Below are 26,984 nucleotides of genomic sequence, written 5' to 3'. Positions count from 1 at the left end.
GCAGGAAATGATAATAGTTCCTTACCTTTAGCAAACCCTGGAATCTCTCTTTTTCCTGTCAAATTCCACATGTGAGTGTGAATTCCCAACGTAAGTAAGAAACAACTGATTCCTGTAGATGGCTGCTGTTCTGCCGTCCAGATGTTTCCAAAGCGTGGTCCATCCCTGAAAGCCTTGCTCTTGGATTCACTCATCTGTCTCACCATGTCCCAAGAGTCACTGTGTTATTTCAGCTTGGATCAGGAATGCTGAGCCTGGATCGTGAGCTGCATCAGGAATTTCTTTTTTCCATTTCTTAGGTTCCTTTCTGTTTTTTGTCTTTCAGGTTTGACGTCCCGAACTAAAAAACAGTTCTTTAAACTGCTGAGAAAAATGCCATTTATTGGGGCTATAGTAAGTATTTGAACAAGTACCTACAGGATTATTCCAGGTTCTAGTTTCCGCTCTCTTGCAGAATATACAGTTCTATGCATCTTTGTTGTCATGTTACTCTGGTCCTAATGATCCAGGATATAGATCTGGAATGTCTTCTGCTGCCTCCTGGTTTAATGATAGATGTAATTTCTACCCAATCTTTTTGTCATAGTATCACTTCCCTAAGAAGGGGGTTCCACCCCTTTTTAACTTTGAACTACATATATTAACCAAGAATGAGTGAATTCTCCAGTAACATTTCCTCATTGTTAGATTTTTAAGAAAATTATATTTATTCTGGAAGAAGGGACAGGATTGAACTGGAGTTGTTCTTTTGAAGCGGTGTGAAGTGTGAGACAGCCAGGGGTTTGTTGTGCAATGTGGAATGGTATTTATTTTAATCAAGCAGCTGGCTGTGATTAGTTCAGGGCTCAGATAACTATTAGCAAAAGTTAGCAGAAGGATATCAGCACTTTGTGTAATCATTAAAATGGCACACAAGGTGTAGTGTTTGGGAGCTGGTGTTTTGTTTTTTTTTTTTAATAAAATCTTGAAACCACAACTGTCAGCATGTTTTGGCATGTTAAGGACTCGGGATGAAGAAATGCACAGCTGAGTTTATTTGACCTCGTAAACGATGGTATCACACTTGATTGCACTTCCTGCTGCTTGCTGTGCTGGTGTATTTACACATTGATTCCAGGGGTCAGACCTGTTCCAGGCAATTTTATCCAAAGAGAGTAGCGCAGAGGAATTCTTTTCCTTTTGCTTTGGAAGGAGTTCTCCAGTTTTTCCCACATCCCTCTGGAAGGGATTAAATCCCCTCCCTGGCCTGTTAAGTGCCCCGGCTTTTAGCTCCTGACCTCAGTAGCCCTTGATCAGATAAATTCTCTTCTGTTTCTTGCCTGCCTGTTAGAAAAGGACACATACAATCCCTGTTGTGTCCAGGCTTCCCTTCTCAGGGCTGACACTGCTGCCCTTTGCCAGAGCACTCCTGCTCTGTGTCCTCTTGATGTTCTTTGGTAGGTTGATACCTGATAACTTATCAGGTGCTCACAAGATGCCTTGACTTTGAGGCATTCCAATGTCCAAAAGTCAATATCCCAACACCTGTGTTGCCTGGAAGAAGAATCTTTACTTTGGAATGTGTTGTGAGAAGAAATCTGGGGTTTCCCGAGTGCAGGGTGTGGGTGGGAGGAAAGAAATCTCTGAACTGTGCCTGTGGTGGAGATTGCTTTATTGTGTCTCTGTTTTCATGAGTTTATAAACTTTGTGTGTGGTGGTAGAGGAGGCAAGGTACAAACTAATGCATCTGAAGACCTCTACAAATTAAAAACTGACTTTGAAAGGTTTGCTGGTTAAAAATGCAGTTTTTTTCCTTGATTTTAATTTCTGAAGCACTAAGGAAAGGGGTCAAATCTCTCCCAGTGGAGCAGTTCCTGTCTGTTCCATCAACACCACAGATGTAGGCAGCAGGTCCTGTCCTGCACTTAACAGTTATTCAGAATTTGACCAGTGCCATTGTTTGATAGGCTTTTTTTTTTTTTTTTTTTTTTTTTTTTTTTTTTTTTTTTTTTTTTTTTAAGATTCAAAGGAAGATTGATGAAGCCTTGAATGATGTCACTTCCAGTTTATCTTTCCTGAAAGATGAAAAGGATTATATCAAAGTGCTACCAGAACAAGGCATGAGCCAGCCTGAAGTGCTGCAGAAGATGAAAGAGTACAGCTCAAAAGGTGAGTCTGTACTGCAGCAGACACCAAACATGACACTTCCTCTCTTAAATGAGGCCCAGTGACTCCTGCTCATGGGTTCAGCTTAAATATTTTGTCCCTTTGCAAGTTTTTGTCTGTTTTTCTTCTGGACGTGACTAAGATTCATGAGTTCTAATGCTGTGTTTGGGTATTTGCATTGAAATTCCGTTCCTTCCACAAGAATTCTAGGCTGATGGAGAGATGGGAGGTCTGAGGAAAGGAGAAATATGGAGGAAACTCTCGTTTTAGATTGCATTTCTGAACAGTTGCCTTGATGTTTGACTTTTACCAGAAATGTGAAGCCCCAGAAAGTACTCACAGTCAAAAAAAGCATCTTCCGAGTAGGATTGTTAGGGAATTTCCAAGACTGTGACTTCAATTAGGAGAGACAATGATTTGTGCCTTGAAAAAGCCTTTTAAGGAAGAGTGATGATGATAATGTTCTCCTGGCTTGAATCCACATAAGCAGTGTCTGGCACTTAATTTGAGTTGCTTCTCTCCTGTAAATGTGTTCCCCCTGATTTGTGCCTGTTACAAATTTGGGTGACTTGCCTTCCAGAGGAGAAGATATGACTGCCCTGCTCCTATCCCAAATTTGAGAAATGCCCTGAATTGTCTGCTAGAACGGTGCATCTGCTCCAAATTCAGAAATAAAAAATTTCACGATTCAGCATCCTGGAACTACTTCCTTCTTTTCTACTGCTGTGTATTGCTGATGTTGCTTCTGTCTGTGTTTTCTCTTAAATTACTGTTTCCTGCCTTCACTGGGGTTGTTTTTTCTTTTCTCAAGTCCCCCCTATTTGCCCTTTCCACCCCTCCACTCCCCTTTGGAAGTTGCCTGGAAATCCCTGTTTAGGTGAAATTTAATCGAGGTGCCAGCACTGTGGATTTTAGCAGTACAAACTTGGCTTTTCCATCTCTTCTCAGCTTACAGTGGTGGTGGGTGCTCTTTGAAAGTGGCTTTAATTTAATGTCCAGTTGGTTGAACAGCAGTTTGGGGAAACTGCTGGGGATTAAGTGGATTATTTATTAGTATAACTGCTTGCTCCAGCTACATGTTGGTTATATGCTGACTCTTTAAGTTGTCATTTACTTGCCGTTTGCTAAGTTCACATGGTGCCAGGGGCTCAGCTTCACATGCAGCTGGCCCTGGGCCACAAAACTCAAAAAATCTTAAAAACTCAAAAAATCTCAAAAGCTGAGGCTTCCTCTGTGGAACTGAGGGGATTTTCTGTGTGCTTTTCCACCCTGGCTGGGAATGGCTGTGTTTGTGAGCAGTGTGCTCTTCCCGTTCTTCCAGGAGACATACGCTGGCAGGATGGGAAAGTCTCTGGGACTGTGTACAGTGGTGAAGAGAAACTCACCCACCTGCTGGTGAAGGTAAAGTGCAAGCAGGCCAACTTTGCATCTTCAGGGTTATCAGTAACCCTTCAGAGCTGTTTCAGCATCCCAAAGTAAATGGGAAAGATGTAAATCTTAAGTCTGGGAAGGGAAATTAGTGGCAATTTGGGCAGTGTAACCCTGGCCACGTAACTGTCCCTGTGAAAACACCACGTAGAGGTAACTGGGATCTAAACAAATGAGGTGCTGTTTTGAGTGAATTAGTAATTAAAAGTGAACTGGAGACTGGTACTGGAACAACTTTCACTGAGAAAAACCAAACTCCTCCTGGTGTGAGCAAAAGAGAAGCCTTGAGAAATGTTTTTTGGTGTGGCTGTGTGATCCAAATCTTAGACAATGGAGCACTGGCATGCTTCAGTGGTGTCTTTGTGAGGTCTGTTTACCTGCTCTGGAACTTCCCCCTTTGAGAAGGCTGCAAAATAACCTAAACAGCCTAAAGGTTTGTTTTCAAGTACATCTCCTTACAGAATTGTTTTGCTGGAAAGGGAAGCCTGGCCCTCTTGCTCCTGGGAACAGCTTTTGTAGCAGCTGTAATGGGCTCTGTTTAATGGTTGTTATTGCTGTTCTCTTCCTCATGTTGACATTTTCTGTGCCACTTTTGGGGAAACAAAGCTCAGAACAGCCTTTCTGGAGGGGCCTTGGCTTGGATCACTTTCTGGAAAAATTCCCTTTGTTTGTGCTGATTATTTTGTTTAAAAAAAAAAAACCAACTAGTTTGTTTTGCTGTGTTTTATTTAACATCCCTGCCCTTGCTTTTTGATCTGGACTGCAGGGGGTTGGGACTGGCCTATTCCAGCCTTGTATCCTGTGAGCCCACAGTTGTGTAATGAGCAGAAATACAGCCACTGGTTTCCACAGCCACTCTTCTTGTGGTGTGGCTGGGCATTTGTGCTTTACTGCCTGCCTCAGAACCCCCTCTTAAGAGTAAACTTGAGAACAAGTTCTGCAAAGTCGCTTTTTTTTTTCCTGATTTATGTAAAGCAGTTGCAGGATGTATTTTGTGTTCTTCTTTAAAAACAGCAAAATTATTAGATCAGTCCTTACAAGAGATACTGCTGTGCTGTAGAATCACTCCAGAGGTGTGAATAGAGAAACTTTTATTTTTTTTCTTTTACTCTTCAGCTTCCCACCTTGTGGCATTTACTTGCAGGAACAGTTAAGTACTGTAATATTCTTTCAGTGAAATGCAGCTAATTTGCTTCTACAGTGCACATGGGGAGTTCTCAAAGCCTCATCTGCAAGTTTAACTTTGTCTCTTTGTTTTCTGAAGGTGTATGAAGAGTTTGCCTGGAGTAATCCTCTCCATCCAGATATATTCCCTGGTCTGAGGAAGATGGAGGCAGAAGTGGTGAGGATTGTCTGTACACTCTTCCATGGGGGCCCCAACTCTTGTGGAGCTGTAAGTAGCCTGTCTTCGACTGCCTCCTAACGTGTTGGGGTATTTTTGACTTTAATAAGTGCAAATGCACCTTGTCCTCTCCAGATGAGCATGAGGGTAAGCTCATTCTGGTGTGTTCCATGCCAGCTGTGTGGAGGTTGCTTTATTCCTCTTTATGAGAGACAACTTGACTCAGAGAAACAGTTCTCTAAACAAGATGGTTTACTTCAGCTTTTTCCCCCCACTCTTAAGTGACACAGGCTTGATGACAGTTGGAAGGGAGAACTGGTGTAATGCAGCCTGGCTGGATGTCAGTGGGGAATTGTGAACAGAGAAGTGTCATTCTAAGAAGCTCCCCTTGGTTTTAGTCTCTGAGCTGGAAATCTGTGAGCCTGCCAGATTGCTGAGCTTGAGGGCAGGGGCAGCTGGCTGGCTGGCTGCTCACCAACAGGCATGGCATGGATTGTCAGCTGTCCAGCTGGAAAGCTGTATTCCCAGGCTCATGTGGCCTTCCAGTCTAAACCAGTTTTACAGCCTTGATAGAATTCCCAGCAAGAGTCCCAATGTGTGTTCTTAAACTGATGCTTTCGGTGTTGGAAGGCAGTGTTGACACAAGAGCTTATGACTTGAGCTGGCCTTGAGTGGGCTGCTTCTGTCAGCTGGAGGCTTGCTTGTGTTAAGGAGCTGAGTACTGGAGTAGCTTTGCAGAAGGTGTAGCTGGGATCAGACTCCCAGTGAGATTGAAGATGAAGTCAACTGTGTGGGAGTGCAAGATGTGGTTGCCTTTGAGAGGAGGTGACACCCTCTGTCCTGACTTTCCTTCTCAGGACTGTGTTCCTTGCACCACCTTCAAGTTTAGAGGAGCTCTTTGCTTATGTAAACCATTTCATTTCACCTCAGCTCCTTCATGGCTTGCGGTGCTGAGAACACCGGGGAGGTTATCCCTGGAGTGGGGCAAGGGCTGGGCATGAAGCTGTTGGAACTCATTTCTGTCAGCAGTTGGGACATGAGCTGATCCAGCAGCCACAGAGCTGTGTGCCTCTGAGAGGTGCTTGGGGAACTTTGCTTGCTGACGCCTGCACTGGGGTTCTTCGCATTTTGTTATGGAAAACACGATGTAAAAGTGTCAGCCTTGGCCCTGGGTAATCTCCCACTGAGATGGACAAGTGGAATTGCCTTAGAGAAGGTCAGAACAGGTAAAAAAACTGCCGCAGCCAAAGTAAGACCTGCACAAATATGCTCTGGAGAATCCTGCTTTTCCTTCTGTCCTCCCCTCACTGCCAAAGACAATGCCACAAAGCAAAGGGGAAGTGCACAACCTGCTGTGGAATTCTGTCCTAGCTGCTGAAACCAAGCCCCATTTGTGGGGAAAAGGGGGGCCTGGAAAGTTGATCAGCCAGAAATGGAAGATTAATTGCACCCCTTGTAATTATCATGTCTGAATGAGTGTTTCCAGTGGACTTTTTGTCTTCCTCCCACTGCTCTTCCTGACTGTGAAGTGTCCAGAGCTGCTGATCGCTGATTGAGAGATGTGGGTGGGTATATTGAGGTCACATGTTCTTTAAGTAGTTGGGCTCAAAGACTTTACTTATTTTCTTTTCTTCTCCTCCGAACTGAATTAACATTTCAGAATAATTTCTGGAGGCTTGGACAGTTACAAACTCAATTCAAAAAAAGCATTCTTCCAAACTGACAAGCTGCTTTCTGTCTTGGGAAGGCCCTTCTGCAGCAGGTGGCTCAGTGCTACAGTTATACTTCTGTAACTGGTGAGACTGCAAAGGAGAGAGGTTTTAATACTGAACCAGGGAAGGTGCAACACTGAGTTGTCTTTAATTTGTTCAATAGGGTTGGCTGGCTCATTCTACAGAGAAGGTCTCTGGTTTACTCGATTCAGCTTTTGCAGTGTTGAGATTTAGAACAACTGTGTTTTTCCCCCTATGAACTTCCTCACTACCACCTCTGAGAGGCAGTGTGTTGTATTGCCAGGCCCCTCCACTGGATTTACTAACCTGATTTAAGCAGCAGGGGCTGCTTGGCCAATTTGTTGTTGGTGGTGGTCCCTGAAGGCAGATGGAACTCGTTGATATTTCTGGAGAGGGTGTCTGCATCTGTGCTGTATGGAAAGCACCAAAAAGTTTTTGTCTGGACTTCTCAGTGGGGCAGTTTCACTTCCTTTGTGCTCTGATGTCTATAGCACTTTGTGGCAGTGATATTCTGCTGCTCAGTCTGGGAAAAGCAGCCCTGTGACACATCCATGCTGTTCCCAAGGTTTTCAGCAACCTGGGATCTCTGCATGGTCTTGCCCAGTGTCATGTGGACATTTCCCTCAGCAAGATCTCTGGCGAACTTCCTCTTTGAAGGTTTTTGGGTGTGTTTCATAAATGCCAAAATGAAACGCGTCTTTTTTACATTTCTGAGTGTTAAATCAGATGAGCAGCTTGTGTTATTTACAGGAGTTGCCTTTAGCTGAGCCATGTGGGCTGTAATTCTCCTTTGTTGACATGGGCATAAAAGCTCTAACAATGTCCTGGTGGTTAGGGGGGGTTCAGACATGCCTTTGCCTTAAATTGCTCTGAAAGCTGTTTAAAGTTTTTAAGCAGTTCTAAAGTAATCATATTCAGGAGTGGATACTTCCTATTTCTCACTAATTACTGCTATCGTTCTTTCTTTAATTGCGTTACGCAAGAGCAAAGGGACAGGAATTGGTGAGTTTGGGCACCTGGAAGATTCTAATCTAATTCTTGCAATGATTTGGAAGGATGAATTAAGCTCAGCAAATAGAAGAGGAACAGGGGGGTATGTTCTTGTCTGATGTGTTCATGTTCACAATGTGCTTTGATTTGCAGTGTTGGCTGTGTGGATTTCCCCTGTAGTTTGGGGAGAAATCACCACTTTTATGCAAGCTGCAGTATTTTTTTTTTTCTTTAAGTAGCTTTTTGAACTTTAAAAAGGGCAGATTTAAAGTGTATGGAAAAATTCTGTGTGTGGGTGACATGTGAATATTTGATGTGGATCTCTGTGAATTCTTCTTCCACTTATTCTACAGCTGAGAATAGGAGAGAGAAGGCAAAATCACCAGATGCACCCTAGGCTTCCTGTAGAAACCCATTTTGTTTCATCTCCCCAAATTCTGTGGCTTCCAAGCTTTGGCTGTACATTTGAAGTAGGGAGATGTGAGTGATGTGTCTTGAGAGGGGCTTAAACTGTGTAGATCTGCCAGATTTTATCTGTAGTGATAAGCAGGTCACCTTGAGAGACATAGCTTATGGAATTTACAACCTGCAGGTTTCCAGGGGTTTTTTAGGAGGCTGCCACAACATTATGACCATACAGTGGATTGTGGTGTAGTTTTTCACCGTTACCCTAGAAATAAATTGTAGTTTGCTTGCTTTTTTTTTTTTAAATTCATGGAGTGGTTCAGCACAGTGAAACTTTTGGTCAGCTTTGTCTCCAGGGTCTGAATGAACGTGTTTCTTCAGGTGAAAATGGAAGCAAAACGTGAGAGACCATGAACCAAAGTGGTTCTTTAATGTCTGACAGTTTGATAGTGACACGGCCAAAGGAATCCTGGAATAGTTACCTTATCTCTTACTGCTGTTGTAATGTTGAGATTCCAGAGCACTGGGATTTGGAGGGAGGGAGTGACGGAAGTGATATACTGAGTTTGGAAAGGAGGAGGGATGTTTATTCCCCGTGCTTTCTCCTCTCCTCTCCCATTTGTAAAACAACAAATCAAGAACACAAAATGTCTGTTTACTTTCCTTTTTCCCCCCACACTTTGCCTGGCCTTTGAAGATAGTGCAGAGTTGCAGAGCTGCTTAAAACAATGCCTGTTTCCAGCCTGTTTTCCCCTTGGCGTTGCCCGAGCCTGTGGACTTTCATTGAGGGGAGAGAAGAATGTCTGTGAGCCCTCAGCGGGTGCTGAATCACGGAGTATTGGCCGGGTGCCAGCGCCCCAGGCACTGGGGAAGTTGGATCCTGTGACAGTGATTCAGGCTCTGGCTACAGCAGAACGAGTTTGCTGTCAGTGGCTAAGCTGACAAAGCCTCCTGTAAAGGAGCAGGCTCCATCCACAGGTATAATCTATGTAGACCGAGAGGATTTTGTTGTTGGAGCTGTGCTGGGATAAAGGTGCTGCCCCACACTTGGGCACTACTCCGTGGTGGAGACTCGTGATGCTGACTGTGGGCCAGTTTAGGAAACCGAGCTGGCTGAAATTCAGCTTTTTGGGTGGATTTTCAGCTGTCTGAACAAGCTTTCTGTGTAGTCGTCTGCATGGCAGTCTGGGTGCCCGGGAGAAGGATCCATCCTGGATGCTCTTTCTTACCCTGCATGTGACTGACTGCTGACAGGTGTTGGCTCCGACCTACCAAAAACTGTGGAAAACCATTTCCATGCAGGGGATAAAGGCAGACTTTGAGGAAAGGCTTGTTACGTTTGAAGGCAAGATGTTGGCGTTTTAATGTGAGGGTTGAAATGGGAATAAGACTGTAGAGAGGCTGCTTTTTCAAGGGCAGATTATCTAGGTGAGCGTGGGGAATGCTGCCCAACGAGGAGCAGGTCTGGTGTTCAGTAACACTAATCCCAAGAGCCTCACGACCTTCCTAGCAAAGTTTTCACAATCATTATCCTAAGCAGTGTTGCAAGGATAGGTAGGAGTATGCAATAATCCCATTCCTCTTCTCCCACCCAGTAGGAAGGCCGTCTATCACCAGCTGGGTTTGGTTTTTTTTTTTTTTTTCCCAAAGGTAATCACAACCTGACAGATCTTTTCATAAAGGGTGTTGAGAAGTAGCACAGCCCATAAAACCCTTTAAACATTGTGTTCCTACTGCCATCCATTTGCTTCACAATTAATGCAGCAATGTCTTTATCCAGTGTGAAGCTCTGTTAGGTTTTATCTCTGACAGCTGTTGCTTTTAAACTTCCCCCCAAAAGCAGGAATTGTCTGTGGTGTGACAGTCACTTCCACACTGCCTGTGGCAGCAGCTGCTCCTGGCTTGGATTGTGTTAGGAACAAATCCTGGCAGGCCATGAACTTTGTTCCTTATCTCTGTAGTTAATGTTTAGTCATTGTCATACAGTCACACTTGGCATTTTTGGGGTTTGCAGCCATGTCAGCGGGGAAAAACCAAAGGAAAACCCAAGCTTCCAGATATCATAAGGCATACAGATATGATTGGGTCCCTTTTATGTTTATTTTTGAAGAGGAAGAGGTTAAAAGGGGAGGTTGCAGTTGGTTCAGCAGGTCTGAGGAGAAAAATTAGTTCTCCATAAGCAATGTAAGTAGATTTTGATTCCTCATTTACCTGAACCTCAGTATAACTGTCCCAGCTACCCCATATCCTCAGGTTATGGCTCACCCAGTCAGTCAGTCCTGCAGGCTGCTTGAAAAACCAACCTCACATTTTCCCAGATTAAAATTTTACTGGGGAAGGTTGTGTCCAATGTCCCCTGCATGCCAGGACTCATAAAAGCTGACCCACAAGAGGCAGTCCTCCTGCTTGAGCAATTCCTTCCTCTAAAGAGTTTAATTTATGTATTTGCACCAGCTCTTGAGTTCAAGTCTGCAATAGTATATGCCTTCCTCTCTTTCACCTCCTGATGCAAACCCTGTGGTCAGGGTGAAGAGGGCTGGGCCAGCAGGGTTAGTGGGCGGTGTGGATAGGAGAGGAATGCACAAATTCCTCCTGGTGTAAAATTTCTTGTGTCCCTGAGGGCTTAGAATCACTGATATTGAGCAGACCTAGGTTGGCCTCTGCAGAGAGGACGTGGGGGAAAGCTCTGAGTCCTGCAGCATTCCAGGTTTGTGGGAAGGTTTTGTAGCTCAGGAGTGGTGCCAACCCTGAGATGACTCTGTGCCTTGCTGTGGCACTGCTCCAGACCTAATAAACCCTGCTGGACTTCAGCTGACTGAATGCAGAATCAGCTTTGTTGTTTCCGTATACGTGGCATAATTAATCTGTAATGCAGGTAAACAATCTCCTGCTGATCAAGAGTTTAAGTACAGGTAGTTTTATGAGGTGAGGTGACCGGGCAATGTGATCCTCTCCTGCTGGGCTCTGGAATCCTGTACTTTCTGTTTATTTTCTCTTTCCCCATCCCATTTAAATAGAGGATTCAACACTGAAATGTGTATTTTCGAGCTGAGTGTCAGAAAGCTGCCTCGTGCTATTCAGTGGCTTCTGCTGCCCTTTAAATCCTGAGTTATCCTGTGCACCTCCAAAGCAGAGGCAAGAGATGCTGTGCCTACATCCCCTTGCTGCCTTTTCATTCCTGCAACCCATTGTTGTTTTTCCTTGTTTGCTTCTTTTCTGGTGACAGATGACATCTGGGGGGACTGAGAGCATCCTCATGGCCTGCAAGGCGTACAGAGACCTCGCTTATGAGAGAGGCATCAAACAGCCAGAAATGTGAGTGGTGCCACCACAGCTTCTTCCTTTGGGGGCTTGTGGGATTTACTGTCCCCTTGAGCTGAGATGGTGCTGGACCTCAATAATCCTTCATTTCGTAGCCCACTACCACCTATTCCTTGTCCATCTCTGTCTGGAGGAGAGAAACCTGTGTGTAAAGAAAAGTTCAAAAGCACAGGAAGTTTTAAAGCAGCCTGGGGGGCACAGATGTTACTGGGGGCTGTGTTGAGCAGCTGTATTTTGGCAATACCTGTCTGCTGCTCTAGACAGGCTGCTCGCATCAGCTCTGCTCTCGAGCAGAGATTGTCAGGCCCTTTGAAGTATTCAAGGGGTTTGATTTATTCAGATCAAAGAGGGCTTAGCCTTAAAACTCTGAGGCTGGAGTTTGGCTGGTTAGAGCTCCAATGAGGAATTGTGCTAATCATTACACTGCTAATAGAGGATTTGCTGTCTTTAATGTGCTGTCTCTTTTCTACATGGTGCATAGAAAATATTTCTCTGGTTAATTGCTTTGATGGAAAAATGTAAAAAGAAATGAAACACTGGTGGTTCTTTTCTTCCTTCTCTAACATTTAAGTCTTTGATAATGATTTGAGGCCTCAGAAAACAGGGTTAATTAAGGCTGTTCAGCCACTGCCAGTTGAGATGGGAGACAGCACATGTTACATTCGTTTGATCTGTTCCTTTTCCAGGCTGGTCCCGGTGAGCGCTCATGCCGCCTTTGACAAGGCAGCACATTACTTTGGGATGAAGCTGATCCAAATACCATTGACCAAGGCTATGGAAGTGGATGTTCAGGTATCACTTTAGTCTCTCCCTGTGAGGAAATTAACACTGCATAACAACTAGGCAAGAAATCTGCCTGTCCAGGTAGTGAGTCAGTGGCTAAAGAGGGAGAATGCTTTCTGGAAACAATGAGAAACAGCACAAGTAAGTGCCGTTGCAGATGCAGTTGTATTTGAAATAATTGGATGTTATCCCTTTGTCCCGTGGGACTCATTTAGACTCAGGTAATTTAGGTATTTTGTAAATAGCCCCAGATTTCAGAGGAGGGTGAAAAAATATTATAGAATTTCCAAGTGGATGAGTGGTCGTAGCTCGTTGTTTTCCTCTCTGTACACTTTTATGCATTGGTTTTTAAGAGCAGACTCTGCGTGTTCTCACTTTTTATCTTTTTTGGCAGGATGGCACTTGGTAAATGGAATGTGAGCATCTTCTCTCTTTAAATCTTCAGGCAATGAGGAGAGCTATCTCAAGGAACACAGCCATGCTGGTCTGTTCTGCCCCCCAGTTCCCACATGGAATTATGGACCCCATTGAAGAGGTGGCAGAGGTAGGATATCCCTACCTCCTACAAGCAGGAACTTGTGTGTTATAACAGTGGAACCAGCACAAGAAGAGTAGAGGGGCTCCAGGATGTTGGCGGGGGGGATCCCGCTGGCTGGAAGAGTATTATTGTCCTCAAATGAGCTGTTGACCAACAACAGGGTATGTAGGATGCAGTTTGGGAGTGAGGGGGAATGTGACTGTGAGACCAGCCAGAAGTGCTTGTTCTTTGCTACCTGAGAGGAAAGAACACCTAAATGACTAACCTGGTGGAAAGCATTTGATTTAGGGCCTGCTGGTTGTAGCAACATTTAACGTGGAAGTCTGAGGAGCATGTGAAGGGAGTAGGAGTCAAAGGGATCTTATTTTCTGAACACACCTCTTGATTTCTTTCCTCTCTGTGCTCCAGTTATTTATTTTGAATGTTACCAGCCAGAGCCTCTAACCTTCTGTTCATTTGGCTCGTGCCCTTTTACATTATCATGGATACTCCTTTCAGACCATGTTGTCACATTCCTTTGGCAAACACAGCAAACTACCAAAACACCACATTGTTTTGCCTGTGTGTGGAAGGCAGGAAAAGGCAGCCCACAAACAGCCAACCCTTCCACATCACCTATCCTCCACAGCTTGAGAGGGGTGTGATGACCTCAAAGGGTTCAGTGAACATTTAACTGTGAAATGCCAAATAGGTTTTGGTGCCTGGAGTTTGGGTGCCCCAGCCACATCATTTTGTTCCCTGATGTCTTGTTCACACACAGCTTGCAGTGAAGTACAAAATCCCCTTCCACGTGGATGCCTGCCTGGGTGGATTCCTTATTGCTTTCATGGACAAGGCAGGGTTCCCCCTAAAGCATCCCTTTGACTTCCGTGTGAAAGGTGTGACCAGCATTTCTGCGGACACCCACAAGGTAAGGACAGGGGAGAAGGGTCTTCCTGTGCTTTAACTTTTGGGGTTTGATTCCTGTAGCCATCCTGGCCTTCAGGCATTTCTTCCCTACTGTGTGGAGGAGCACTGAGATGCAGGGATAGAGGCTACTCTTTCCATGTGCTTTGTGCCATGTGCCAAAGTACAGAACCCCTCAGATTGGAAAAAACCTCCAAATTTGAGTCCAACCTGTGACCAGTTCCCACCTTATCAACCGGACTAGAGCACTGAGTGCCACATCCAGTAATTCCATGAACACCTCCAGGCATGGAGTCTTCACCACCTTCCTGGGCAGCCCCTTTGTTGAAGAGACTCTGATTAATTGCAGGCTGGACAGAGCAAACTACACATCTCAACCAGTGTGGCTACCATCTCGATCCCCCCCATTATTGTTTCCAGACAGCGACTTACATAGATTCACAACATAATTTACTATTACAGGGCATACAAAGAATGCAAGCAAGCCTTATTTATCTTAGTCTTAAGATGGCTAAAGTGTCAGTACTACACTTCTACATTTAGAAACCCATTATTCCCTGGGACACCTTAATGTGAAATGTGAATTCTTACTGTGCCAGAACCAGAGGCCCGCAGGCCCTGCAGGCCAAAGGGCTCAGTCTGGAATTTCTCACCCTCAGTCAATCCAAATACAAATCATGTCTTCACTGTCTAAGAACTCCCAACACCTCTTCAACCCTGACAGTTCCTTTTTCCCCTTCCACAAAGAAATTTCTCCTAATTTCCAACCTTTACCTCTCCTGCCACAACTTGAATCTGTTTCCTCTTGTCCTGTCACTTGTTTCCTCTAAACAGAACCTCACTCCCACCTGGCTCCACACTCCTGCCAAGAAGCTGTACAGAGTGAGAAGGTCCTCTCTGAGCCTCCAGGCTGAGCCCCCCACCTTCCCTCCTCTCCAGGCTGAGCCCCCCCCAGCTCCCTCAGTTGCTCCTGGGGCTCCAGCGCCTTCCCCCTTCCCTGGACACGCTCCAGCCCCTCCCAGGCTCTCTGTCTGTGAGAGCCCAGAACTGGACACAGCACTCAAGGGCCCCCAGCACAGGGGAACAATCACTGCTCTGGTCCTGCTGGTTACAATATTCCTGATCCAGGCCGGGTGCCATTGCCACATGGGCACATGGTGGCTCATGGCCACTGGCACTAGCACCCCAAAACCCTTTCCAGCTTTCAAGCCCCTCTGCTCCAGCCTGGAGCTGCAGGGCATTGCTGTGATCCAAGGGGGTCTGGCACTTTGGCTTGCCCATGGATCCAGCCTGTCTCAAGCCCTCTGCAGAGCCTTTTGCTCTCCAGCACATCCGCAGATGGGATCTTGATGAGGACTTGGATCCATTCCTGTGCCCTCTTGCTGCTTTCTAACCCTTTCTGTGCCCCTTGCAGTATGGCTACGCTCCCAAGGGCTCCTCGGTGGTGCTCTACAGTGACAAGGACTACAGGAAGTACCAGTTCTTCACAGCCCCTGACTGGCAAGGGGGAATTTATGCTTCCCCCTCCGTGGCAGGCTCCAGGCCTGGTGGGATCATAGCTGCATGTTGGGCAACCCTGCTGCACATTGGAGAGTCAGGCTACGTTGAGGCTACGAAGAGGATCATTAAAACAGCCCGTTTCCTCGAATCTGAGTACGTGGGTGCCTCAGTGTGTGGGTCGTGCCCTGGGCTGGACCCCTCCTCCCCAAACTGCTTTTGTTTTGTTTTTTTCCTGCTGCCTGCTGGGTGGGACCAACTGGGCAGAGAACATTTGTTTGTGCCCAGATAGCTGAGGGCTACAGATGGGAGGGGTGCGGGCACTTTAATTCAGTTTTTGAAAATTCCGTCTGCCTCAGTTGTGCCTGAGGGGGAATCTGGAGGGAGGAGAAAAGGAGGGCTATACTCTTCCTTGTTGGAGTGCTTGTGTGGCTGTGTAAGAGAGGCTGATTTTCTTTGCTTTTCTTTCTTCCCTCTTCTCCATTTCTTCCTGAGTTTACTAGACTTGAAGGTATGCAATGACCCAGATCCTCTGGCAAGTCCCCAATGGCCTGGGCTGGGTGCATGATTTTCGGGTGGGAATGTGCTGCAATATGTTCCCTTCTGCAGCTTTCCCTTTGAGGCTCCAGCTGGGTGGACAGAATGTCTGAACCCTGTAACCCTGATCAGTCATTTCTTTTCTACTCTTTCTTTTCAAGGTTGAGAAAAATTGACAGCATCTTCATTTTCGGGAAGCCAGAGGTGTCTGTCCTCTCCATTGGCTCAGACACTTTTGACATCTATCGATTATCTAATTTTTTAGCTGCAAAAGGATGGAACTTGAATGTCCTACAGTTCCCACCAAGGTGAGTGTGTGGAGATCAGGGAGTGATGTATTTAGCCAGGGTATGCAAGATAGTCAACTTCAGGCCATGTAGCTCTCGTGATTTGCAGAGTACTGCTGTCCATAGCTGATAAATTGTATGTAGAATTTTCCTCTGCAGAGCAGGGATCACTTTTGTGATTGCCATTATACAGCAGCAAAGATAAAGTAATAGTAATTTTAATGAGCCTGGCAGAGGATATATCTGAGGCTCCTTTTCTATTTACCTCTATCTAATACAAGCAGAAAAATATAAATAACCAAGGCTCTATCTCATGTTTAGTTAACCGAGAGTTTGTAGATTGATTTATTTTTACTCTCTTCCTCCTGCCCACTGAAGATGAAGGAAATTAAAACAACAGTGAAGAGCTGATCATTTTCAATGTAAAATGAATCTTTGTCGGCGACTTTTCTTAAGTGGGAAATTGGGCTTTTGTGGGCAGAAGGGGCCAGTGCTCCCAGATGTAGCTGCATTCAAAAAATTTTGATTTGCCATGTGAAGCAAAGTCCAGAGAGCCTGAGGTGACAATTCAGAGGTGGGTGCTTCCTTTTGGTGATGGCTTAGAAGCTGCAGAGGAATGAGAAGGAAATGATGGCAGGGGTCACCATGCTTGCAGGCTGCATTTTTCTTACCAGATGTACCTGGAATGAGGTGAGAAACTTTAACCTAATTGTGAAGTCAGGAAGGAGGAAGGAGCTGGTTCTAGCAAGCATTTGCAAGGATTGCCCTTAGTGGGAATGCTGTTTTAAGGAGATACAGAGTTATCACTGGCCACAGAAGGGCTCAGCTGCTGTGGGGTGCTCAGAAAATGTGGAGCTGTGTGTACCGGAGGTGGTTAATCTCTGCCCTCTGCCCTGCCTGCCTAGCATCCATCTCTGCATCACGCAGCTCCACACAAAGCCTGGGGTTGCTGAGCAGTTCCTGAAGGATGTCAGGGACAGCATCCAGGACATCATGAAGGACCTCAACGCCAAGACCACCGGCATGGTGAGGAGGCCAGCAGACAGTGCGGGGGTGTTTGGGCTCAGGGTGTTTCTCCTGTGTAATGGCCTGCTCTTCTCTGCTTAGGGAGCCATCTATGGAATGGCACAGTCCGTCCCAGACAGGAGCCTGGTAGCAGAGATTTCCCAGGCATACCTGGATGGCCTCTACAGCACGGATGTTCCCGGCAGTGAAAAGCACATGAACGGCTCTCCCGGCCACCGCTGACTGTAGTGCAACTATCAGTGCCTTGCCAGCGAGCACTGGGGTGGTTCCAAAGGTTTCCTAGGGAAAGAGATTGCATTACCTTTGTTCCTACAATTGCAGGTCTGAGGGTGGCTTGATCTGGAAAAATTCCTTTCCTGTCTTAGTCTCTTCTGAAATCTGCATTGTTTTCATGCCCAATTTCTGTTTTAGGGCTTTTTCTCCCTCCCCTCTGCCTGTTTTCATCATGGCAATTGATGGTGAATTGAATTTCATTCCACAGCTCTGAATTCCTCAGGTATTCTGCATGTCACTTCATTCTGCGCTGTTTCTCCTCTTTAGACCTGGTATTCAGCCAGTGTCCAGCCAAGTGTTAAATTTGAGTTCTCACTTTGTTTTCCACAGCTCCAATCTTCCCCAACGTTAATGGTAGACAGTAAATTGGAAAATTTGTTTTCTCTTGACTATTCCTGTAGGCTGCTGCATTTAACAGACTGTGCTGGGAGCCTTTTATCTGTGTGATGCAGAGCTGATAAATTGGCAGAGGGAAGGTAGTCATGGCCTCCTTTTGAAATCCCCTCTGGAGATCTCAGTGAGACTGCAGTCAATATCTGCTAAGAGGGAGAAAAACACAACACAAAATCCTTTTCTGGAATCTCTTGAACAACAGCAGAAATAGAAACCAAGCGGGTGGCGTAGGGAGAGGAACTGGATGGTACTGAAAATGATGGTACATCGTGGCTGTTTTGCTCCCCTGCCTCTTGTAGAAGACTTGCATTGACCACCCAGGAGTGCTGTTTTCCCTTGCACAAATCTGGAGGGAGGTGCAAAGCTCATTTCACTGTTCAGAACTTGAAGGTTTTACACTGTCCTCTCATGATGCTGTAGCAGAGCCAGCCAGGCCCTGGCCTGTGTCACAGCCAGGGGCATTGTGCACAGATGGTTTTTTTTACCATGGTCTTTTAGTATCAAAAAGGTGACTTTTGTAATAGCAGTAATCTTAGCTCTTTGCACTGATTCTTTTAAGGCACATTCTCAAAAGGGCATTCACCATTGTGCCTTGATGCTTCTCTGGCTTTTTTTTTTGTGGCATGCCAGGGAGGATTGGAGGGTTCAGCTCTTTGACCACGACCTTGGTTGTCGTTGTTTCCTTATGGTACTAATTCTGAAAACAAACCTCAAAGGCAGGCTGGACTCAGAGGAAGCACCCTTGCCTGTTAGGTAGGATAGTAGTTGTAATGAGCCAAGTCCCTTCACAGTATTACAAAGATGCTGGGAGAAGCAGAGGAAAGGATGCAGCAAGTTAGAGGTGTTCCAGCCTTGGGCACGTGGCTCAGCCTTCTGATTTTTCCCCACTGTTTTTAGGGTGAGAGTTTTCTCAGTGCAGCCTTTTGAGGCAGTTGCAGCCTCAAGGATAAGCTGGAATCTCTCAAGTAGTGCTGGAGTTACTCCTGCAGGGCTTTGCCATGTTTCCTCTCAGCTCTTTGCATGGAGCAGAGAGTTTCCCGGGCAGAATCCCACCTGTGGGCCAAGACTTCATGCCGTGTCTGCAGAGTCCTGTGCAGGGCATCTGAAGGCATCTCTGCTGTAGCCTGTTAGCCTGAAGCTGACCCTGGCTGAAGCACAGGAATTTTAAGGAATGAGCTCTTGCACAAACCAGCGAGTCTTCAGCCCAGCCATTGTGGGAAGGATCCTGGCTTTCCAACAGTTTTATTCCCTGTGCTAGGAGACAGAAGCATTTTGGCCATCTGCCCTGTGCTTGATGACTTCATGCAAGTCTCTGAGCTCTTTTGAAGTCATTGAATTGCCCGAGAGTCTCTTGATGGTAATATCAGCTTTGGCAGTTTGTATTGGACCTATTTGTTCTCTCAAGGTCTTGCCAGCGTGACCATTGCTGTATCTCTGAGTTTGCAGTACTTTGGAGACAGTCTTCAGTGTCTGGCTACTGTGATGGTTCTCTTTGGAACCGAGATTTAAGAGAACAAAATAAAAAAGTGAGGTACTCCTTTTGTTTCTGCTTTAAAAGAAAGAAGGGGTGGATTGGGGTGGGTTGATGGAGAGCGAAACTCACTTCTCTTCCTTCCCTGGTTGCATTTTCCTCCCAGGAAGTAGGTGGATTTAACAGATGAGTGCTCCATTTCTCATTTTTGGATGTATTTGAAGATGTTATTTGCAACTCAATGTATTCTATTCTGGACTTTGCTTATTAATAATATTTGTGGGTTTAATTGTTCCACGTGTATTTGTCATATACTGTAAATGTAATCCTGTGGTTGGGAATAGGCCACTGTAATTCCCTGGTGTGTAGGTTTTTTTCATCCTTGTCACCAACATGTAACCTGCATCTACTTTATCATGCCAAATGATCTTGGAAAAATGGATTTACAGGCTGTGTGATTGTTTCAAAGACCAAAAAAAAAGAAGGACTTGATGAACTGGATTATGATCTGAAACTGGACGGTACTTTTAGACCTGGAGGGATCCTTGCCACAGTTAATTCCTGCGGGATTTTCAGGTTTTCCAAGTGGGACACTCAATTTGTTGCTTGTACAAAGCACTCCCAAGGGATTCACCTGTTCTTTAGGTACTAGAATGAAGAATATCCAGTGGGATGGACCAAGAAGAGATGTGTGTCTTCATGCCATGGATTTCATCTGCACTTTTCTGATGACTTGGGGGAGAGGGGAGTGGAAGGGTTGCGTACAACACAATAATACCTTGCCCAATAAATCCATGAGGACTTTTTAATGGACAAATGGGATGAGTTGATCTGATGGCATTTTTCTGCTTTGCTCTGATACGTCACTGTTGAACTGGAGGCTGAAATAGCTGGAGAGCTGGTGAAAATGGGCCTGGTTTGTATTAAAATGGTGAGTTTAGGCTCACTGAGCTCTTTTTCTGCCTCAGTGCTTGTTTGAATGAATGGGGACCTGTTCCTGGAATTTGCTCATGCACAGCCTGGTCTGTGGCAGGGAGGATGGTTTATCAATCTTACTTACTCTGCCTGAGGGCTGCTTTGTCCTTCTGTCAAAATGAAGGTGGTGTCTGTGTCTGCATCTTGTGTGTGATGTTCAAGGATGCTGGAAGTTAAGAGCTATGGATTTTCTATTAATACTTTGTAGAACTTTAAAGAGTTAAAAAAGAGAAGAAAAAAAATACCTGAACCGGGTGTTTGTAGTGTTTTTTCCCCAGACTGTTGTGCTGAAAGCATATGCTGTTGGTTTCACATGAGGTTGATCATTGTATCAGTGAAGATCTTGTACCACCAAATCCATTCACAACCTCTTTTTGGGGAAGTATTCCACCCTAAGCAGCCCGTGCCCTGGTGCTGTGCTGTTTTTGTGCCTTTTGGTTGTACTTTGACTGTGTTTGTGCCTTGGCTGTGGCACAGCTGTGATTTTACACAAGCAGTTTTTACCTGCCCTGGCTTTGATCATCTCTCTGTCTTTCTGTCACTCTGAGGTGAAGGGAACTGCCATTTCTGTGTGAAGTTTTTCTGTGGCAGAAGCACCTTCTTGAAAGCAGTCAGGGCAGTACCTGCCCTTGGGAAAACCTGTTGGTGTCATTTGATCAATGAAGCCTCTTTCCAAAGAGCCATCAGGTTAAACGAGATGTTTATTGTAAACATTTGCAGTTGGTATCCTACTAGAGGCTACTTCCAGTCGGGGTGAGACCACGTGCCATGTAATACTGCTAGAGAGGGGTTACAGCAATGACAAATTGAACAGCGCCTTGCTGCTTGGTTACAGAGAAGCCAAAAGGTTCACAAAACATGTTTCAGGCAGAAAGCACATTCTAGGAGGTAAGGAGCAACAGCAGGGGCTGGGCTGGGGGCAGGCTCTGGACAGATTTACTGGTGCCATGGTGTACTTGACTCTGGAAGGACATCGTCCTGTTGGAGCGAGTCCAGGGAAGGCAGCAAGATGATCAGAGCAGGGGGGAGTACCTCTGCTATGAGGAAAGGCTGAGAGAATTGGAATTGTTCAGCCCAGAGAAGAGAAGCTCTGGGGTGACCTAATTGCAGCCTTCCAGTACCTGAAGGAACTGACAAGAAACATGGAGAAGGACTTTTTACAAGAGTATGTAGTAACAGGACGAGTGGGAATGGATTCACACAAAATAGGTTTAGATGGGATATTGGGAAAAAAAATCTTCCCTGTGACAGTGGTGAGGCCCTGGCACAGGTTGCTTAGAGAAGCTGTGGCTGTCTCATCCCTGGCAGTGTTCAAGGCCAGGTTGGATGGGACTGAGAGCGACCTGGGGTAGTGGAAGGTGTCCCTGCCCATGGCAGGGGTGGAACTGGGTGATCTTTAAGGTCCCTTCCAACCCAAACCATCCTGTGACTCTGTGATATGACTGACTCCTGGTAAGAGGCTCAGCAGTAGGGGGTGTGGGATCACATGGCTAAGGAAGGATTTAAGGATGGGGTTTGCAAGCTCGGAGATGGATATGTGCACCCCGAGAAGTGCCTTCATCCATCTGAGCCACGCTGGGGAGGCTGGTGAGGTGCCTGGCTGGGTGGATCCAGGATCTAGCTTGGAAGTGGGAAAAGGCTCTGGATGTAGCCATCTAGGCAGGACACAGTGGCACAGTGGGTTTTTGGCTGCCTGTATCCCTGGTCAGGAGAGGGAAGCTGCCACCTGCTCGATGAAGCTGGCCAGGTTGATGTCTCGCTCCGATAAACCCCCGCAGTCATGGGTGCTCAAGGTGATGTGAACCTAAGGCAGACAGACAGGCTGAGTGTTGGTGATAGAAACAGCAGGGCTGGTTTCCCCAGTGCTGCATCTGATGAGGCAGTAGCTCCAAACTTGTTAACAAAATTTCCTGGGGGGCAGAGGCGCTCTGGCACTTTGCCTGGTTTTTGTCCTTCCTACAGCTCATCCTGGCCACAAGCTCTCACTGCCACCCCTGCCTTGGTCACAGCAGCCACCTGTATCCATTTTCAACTCACTCTTTTCCCAGAAGCTTTTCCTGTGGCTGCTACTTGATACAGATTTTAAAAAGCAACCCTGGTGCCAGCCTTTGGCAGCTACTGCTCAGCTGGATGAGGGAAAAAGGAGGAGGAAAGGATCTGTGATAGCTGTAGGCTGGCTGTGATATGGGAATAGCATCTGAGGGAAGAGGTCCTGCTGATAAGAACAGGACTTGCTGCTCCTGTTTTATCCCTCAAAAAAGGGAGCTGTTCCCTGAAGTGCTTTGTCCCCACTATCCGTGTTTCTTACCTTGTTGTACACATTGAACCATTCGGGATGGTGATCCAGTTTTTCTGCCTGTAGAGCCACTCTGGTCATGAAGCCAAAGGCCTGCAGAGTAAGAAGGAAAGTTAACTCTGAACCATTTACCCTGCGATACATTGATTTTTCACCTGTTACAATTAATTTTACACTGCCCGTGTCTACATTACCCAACCAGATGCAAGGCCTGGGATATTCTGGGAGTTACGTGTTTTCCTCTTCCCGAGGAGTGTTTTCCCAGACAAACTCTATGCTGGGTTGAGCACTTTGATATCTTGGATAGGTTATTTTGCTCAGCCATTCAATTTCAGGAGGGACCCAGAGGGCTTTTTTTGGCTGAGCTTTGCAGCAGGGACTCCCTGCTCCTCAAACCGGGTGTCCCGGTCTGTAAAACTCTGTGCCCCTGGTGCTTGTACCCGGTTGAAGTCCTTGAAGTGGAACTCTTTGAAGATGGCGTCTCTGCCTTCCACCTCGTTCCACCCCACGGCTCGCAGGTTTGGCAGCAGCTGCTCCCTCTCCTCCGTGCTCAGCCTGTGTGCTTTTCCTGCCTGGCAAGGAGAGGAAAGTGAAGAGGAGCAGGTCAGTGCGGCAGAAGTGGGATGAAGCAGATGTTCAGAGCAATGAGGCATCCCATGGGTCCCGGAGTTATGGGAACATGGAGGCAGCTGCAGAATGGGTGGGAGGCTTGGAATATCAATGTCCTCTGCTCCCTGCCTGGAATACATCCTGCATGTACCAAGAAAGTCCAGCTGGTCCCTTTTGTCCTCTCACCTGCAACACCTCCCACAGTGCCTGAGGTACTAAGACATGATACCTGTGTAAACTCCAAAATACATTTTCTTTTACATATAATCTTCCGGGGGTGTGTGTGTGTGTGTGTGGGAGTGTGGAAGCTTTAAAAGCTGAAGCTCTTGTGATAATTTCTAGATCTGAGAGTTGCTTTAGGGTTTCTGAAGCAGGAGGACTATTTATTTATTTATTGGCAGCCTGCTTTTGAGGAGAAAGAAGTGGTGAGGATCAGAGATTAGTCACACTAATCAGTTGAGCTCTTTTTTTCTATCTCCTTTATATTAGAATGAATTTTAAGAGGCTGTTTCTACCTGTGAGGAACAAAGGGCAGAGGGAGGGATTGTGGTTGTACTTGTGTGCCCAAGGCAGAGCTGCTGGTACTTAGTTTTTAAGGGGTGGTAGTGGAGAAACAGCAGTTCTTGGCTTTGTGGAGTACTTATAGGCAGAAATAAAACTAAAATGAAGCTCTTGGGGATGGGGGCTGCCCAAGCCAGCTCTGCTCTGGGTCAGCGGGGAAGGCAGGAGTGAGTGCAGGGGGGCACTGCTCTCTGAAATGTTATGTTCTGGCACTTAAAATTTTTTCACAGAATCACAGATTGTTCTGAGTTGGAAGGCACCCACTAGGATCATCAAATTCCAACTCCTGGCCCTGCACAGGACAGCCCCAAGAATCTCACAGTGTGCCTGAGAGCATTGTCCTTCTTGAGCTCTGGCAGGTTTGGGTGAGTTGATCATTCCAGTTGGTGATGATAAAGACCTCTTTGCAATTTTTTTTTTTCCTTTTGTGTGCTGTAGAGCCAAGTGTGGTAAGTTGGATATGAGTCTTGACAAATCCGGTCCATTTTTTTGTGGATATTTGGTCAGCAGCCCCTTGAGACGCTTTGCTTGGACATCGCTGCTCAGAAACGGCACCTTAAACAACCTGAGCAACTGAGGCAAATCATCCTCTCCTGTGGTTTTCCTGCCCCAGGCTGTACAAAATCAGAGAACCAGCTGTGAAGCTGATGTTTTTGTGGGTGGCTCTTGCACGTTTTGCAGAAGATTGGAAAGGTGATACCCCATTTCCATGGCTGTGTGGGTGCCTAGCTGTCCGTGCATCCGTGACCCTTAGACTGCATGGAATGGAAAGGGCCAGGGTGTCACTGAACCCTAGCATGGGGTGGCTGGGGGTGGCGTGTGTTCCTGTCCCCCTGGGCATTGCAGCTTCAGGATTTTTTGGAGAAGGCCTTCCTTGCCTCTGCATATTTTGGCCTCACGGCATTTTGGATGACCCCCCTGGCAGCCCCAGATCTGTCACCCCCTCCCCACCCCCCAAATGTCACGGGAGCGCTGGGCTAGGGAGGGACGGCAGTGAGTAAACATGACTTAGCTCAATGAACCCTCAGCCGTTGCCGTGCCCTGCTGATGGTGTGATAAGCCGGGCACAGGTAGCTTAGCAACTGGATAGCGTGGGGACAGAGGATGGCTCTGCATGGGGCCCTGGCAGGGGGGCATCCGCGGAGGCTCTCATGGGAATAGGGCAGGATTTGGGAGCACGGGCTGAAACCTGCTCCTTATCGGTGCTGAAGAGAGGAAAGGTAAAAGCTGGTGGTGTTGCTTGGAGCAGAGGGGTATGGATGCAGGGGGCGGGGTTCCACACCAGCCTTCCCTGGGCAGAGCAACAAAGGGACGTGGTGTAATTGTTCTTTTTCTCTGTCGTGACTCTGTGGGAGTATGGCCCCGGGGCTTTTTCCAGCCCAGCTCCTCCCAGCCCCAGCGGGAGGCATGGGCAGGCTGAGCACACACAGCCAACTCCTCTGGCAAACCCCCTGCCTGGAGCACCCCTCCGCCCTCCATCCTGCTCCAATCCATCCTTCGGCACCCCAAGACATTGGCCAGCCTGCTAGTTTTGTCAGGGTGGCATGTTAATGCTTTCATGTGCTCTCACTCCTTTAAAACACACTCTTCTCGTTAGGGAAATGAAATTATGTTGTTTTTTTTCTGCTGGTTCTCAACTGCCAAAAAGTTGGGGATTTTGGTGTTTTGTTTTGTGGGGTTTTTTTGGATTTTTTTTTTGCCAGCAGGAAACCAAGTAGACACATTGTGCAGCTGAGGGAAATGAACCAGCAAGGGAGATTGGGAGAATCTGAACCCTCTTCGCTGTAACTAAAATCTTCCCTTTTGTAGGATTCCCTTTTATGGAATGACTTGGGTGCAAAGGGACCTTAAAGCCCATCCAATTCCACCCTCTGCCATGGGCAGGGACACCTTCCACTGTCCCAGGCTGGTCAACATCCTATCCAACCTGGCTTTAGACACTTCCAGGGATCCAGGGGCAGCCGCAGCTTCTCTGGGCACCCTGTGCCAGGGCCTCCCCACCCTACAGGAAAGGATTTTTTCCTAATGAAAGGTCGAATTTCCACCTAGAAGAAGGTACAGTGGACAGCCCTGGGTAAGCGGGCAGGGCTGGAAGGGTGTGTTCCACAAGGCCCACGGTCTTCTGCTGCTGTGGAAAAGCCCATTTCCAGCCGGCCCGGGTGCGTTGCGGCGCTGTGCAGATGGAGCACAGGTGGGGGTCGTCCTCGCCCTACCGAATGTGAGGAGGGGTCGTTGCTGCCGGACCCTTTCCCTCCCCCTCGCAGAGGAATGGAGAGCGGCTGCCTTTGGAAACTCAGCGGCAGCCTCCGCGTTACTGATTAACCACAGCGCTCTGCTCCTTTCTCCCTTCCCTCCTGCCTCTCCTCGGAGCCTCGAGCTGAAACATTCCCGCCTTCGAAAAGGCACAACAAACAGCCGGCTTTCCCAGCGGCGACTTACCATGGCCCGCGGCTCTCCGTGGCCTCCGTCCCCGGGGCGGCTCGGGTGATGCTCGGCCGTGCCGGATCCCGCTGGAGCCGGAGCTTGTCCGGGACGGCCGGAGGCGTGGCGAGGCTGCCGAGCCCACCCCCGGCCAGCCGAGCCTTCCCACGCCGGCCAATTCCCGGGGCCCGCGGAATGCCCGCGCCGGTTCTCTTGGAAGCCCCGCACGGCGAAGGCGCCGCGGGTTTCCCCCTCTCTCCTGCGGGTCACTTCCTTAACGTGGGGCACAAGGAGAAGGTGGAGCGAGCTGGAGGCGGCCCCGCTGGATGCTGCTGGCAGCAGGTGTGAGGAGGGTGATCCATGACCTCCGTGCGCCGATAATCCCCGGCGGCATCGTCTGCATCCCGGGTTATATCGCAGCACGGGCACTGAGAGCCGTGGAAATGGGGCGGAAGAAAGCTAAGTGCCCCACACAACACTTCTGAGCGTTTTTAAGGCGTTTTCTACCGTTGCCGAGGAAAATGTGTGCTCGTGGATGCCGAGTGCTGCTCCCTGTCATTTTCCCTCTCCAGGCCACATGGATTTGTGCCCATGTCCTGCAGCTCGTCGTCTGCTAAACCCACTCGCATGATGGGCAGTTTTCCAGTGCTGACAACAATTTTTTACTGTGCTGGTGTATGTGGCAGACAGAAATTCAGCCCCCTGCTATTCCCTCATGGCTTTCTTCACCATTGAAGCAATTAAAGATTTTTCCAGATTTTTTTTTTTAATACAGTGTGACTTACATCCCTTGTATATACTCCTGTGCACATTTTGTTTTCTACTGTAAGGGATTGTGAGTACTGCAGAGATGATTTGTTTTTCCAGCAGGCAAGCCAGAGGGAAGCAAATATTATTTATTTGAAATTTTTTTCCCCTCTCTAGGTTTGCTTGCCAGGGTAATGAAAAGGAAAAATGAGCATCTTTTGTGTCCTGAGAGATCCTGAGTGTCTGTCCGGGGTGAAAAGACTTGGAAAGCAATGAAACACCTCAGAAGAAAACAATTGT

General features: G+C 47.1%; 2 protein-coding genes across 2 annotated transcripts in view; one reads left to right on the top strand and one right to left on the bottom strand.

Annotated features, from left to right (window-relative positions):
• SGPL1 (sphingosine-1-phosphate lyase 1) overlaps positions 1 to 19,559 on the top strand; it is a 29,915-nt gene extending 10,356 nt beyond the window's left edge. The window contains exons 3-14 of the mRNA XM_066324384.1: positions 326 to 393; positions 2,001 to 2,148; positions 3,467 to 3,546; positions 4,838 to 4,966; positions 11,270 to 11,358; positions 12,051 to 12,156; positions 12,593 to 12,691; positions 13,446 to 13,595; positions 15,006 to 15,244; positions 15,787 to 15,933; positions 16,818 to 16,938; positions 17,020 to 19,559. Coding sequence (XP_066180481.1) covers positions 326 to 393; positions 2,001 to 2,148; positions 3,467 to 3,546; positions 4,838 to 4,966; positions 11,270 to 11,358; positions 12,051 to 12,156; positions 12,593 to 12,691; positions 13,446 to 13,595; positions 15,006 to 15,244; positions 15,787 to 15,933; positions 16,818 to 16,938; positions 17,020 to 17,160 — 1,517 coding nt within the window. The 3' untranslated portion in view covers positions 17,161 to 19,559. The remainder of the gene's footprint in view (positions 1 to 325; positions 394 to 2,000; positions 2,149 to 3,466; positions 3,547 to 4,837; positions 4,967 to 11,269; positions 11,359 to 12,050; positions 12,157 to 12,592; positions 12,692 to 13,445; positions 13,596 to 15,005; positions 15,245 to 15,786; positions 15,934 to 16,817; positions 16,939 to 17,019) is intronic.
• Positions 19,560 to 20,733: 1,174 nt separating this feature from the next.
• PCBD1 (pterin-4 alpha-carbinolamine dehydratase 1) lies at positions 20,734 to 26,055 on the bottom strand. The gene is made up of 4 exons (XM_066324388.1): positions 25,956 to 26,055; positions 22,787 to 22,918; positions 22,359 to 22,439; positions 20,734 to 21,854 (listed from the first exon to the last, which is right to left on the bottom strand). Exons 1-4 carry the CDS (start codon positions 25,956 to 25,958, stop codon positions 21,756 to 21,758), a joined length of 315 nt encoding a protein of 104 aa, XP_066180485.1. The 5' UTR covers positions 25,959 to 26,055; the 3' UTR covers positions 20,734 to 21,755.
• Between the last annotated feature and the right edge of the window lie 929 nt (positions 26,056 to 26,984).

Source organism: Sylvia atricapilla, chromosome 8 (genome assembly GCF_009819655.1).
Source record: "Sylvia atricapilla isolate bSylAtr1 chromosome 8, bSylAtr1.pri, whole genome shotgun sequence".
NCBI classification, from domain to species: domain Eukaryota; kingdom Metazoa; phylum Chordata; class Aves; order Passeriformes; family Sylviidae; genus Sylvia; species Sylvia atricapilla.
This window is presented reverse-complemented; position numbering and strand designations above follow the sequence as displayed.

Excerpts from the sequence above, each read along its gene's own strand:
- PCBD1 (XM_066324388.1), bottom strand. Across the intron at positions 22,440-22,786 it reads ACTTCAAGGACTTCAACCGG|GCCTTTGGCTTCATGACCAG; the intron begins GTACAAGCACCA and ends CTTACTCTGCAG. Across the intron at positions 21,855-22,358 it reads GGTTCAATGTGTACAACAAG|GTTCACATCACCTTGAGCAC; the intron begins GTAAGAAACACG and ends TGTCTGCCTTAG.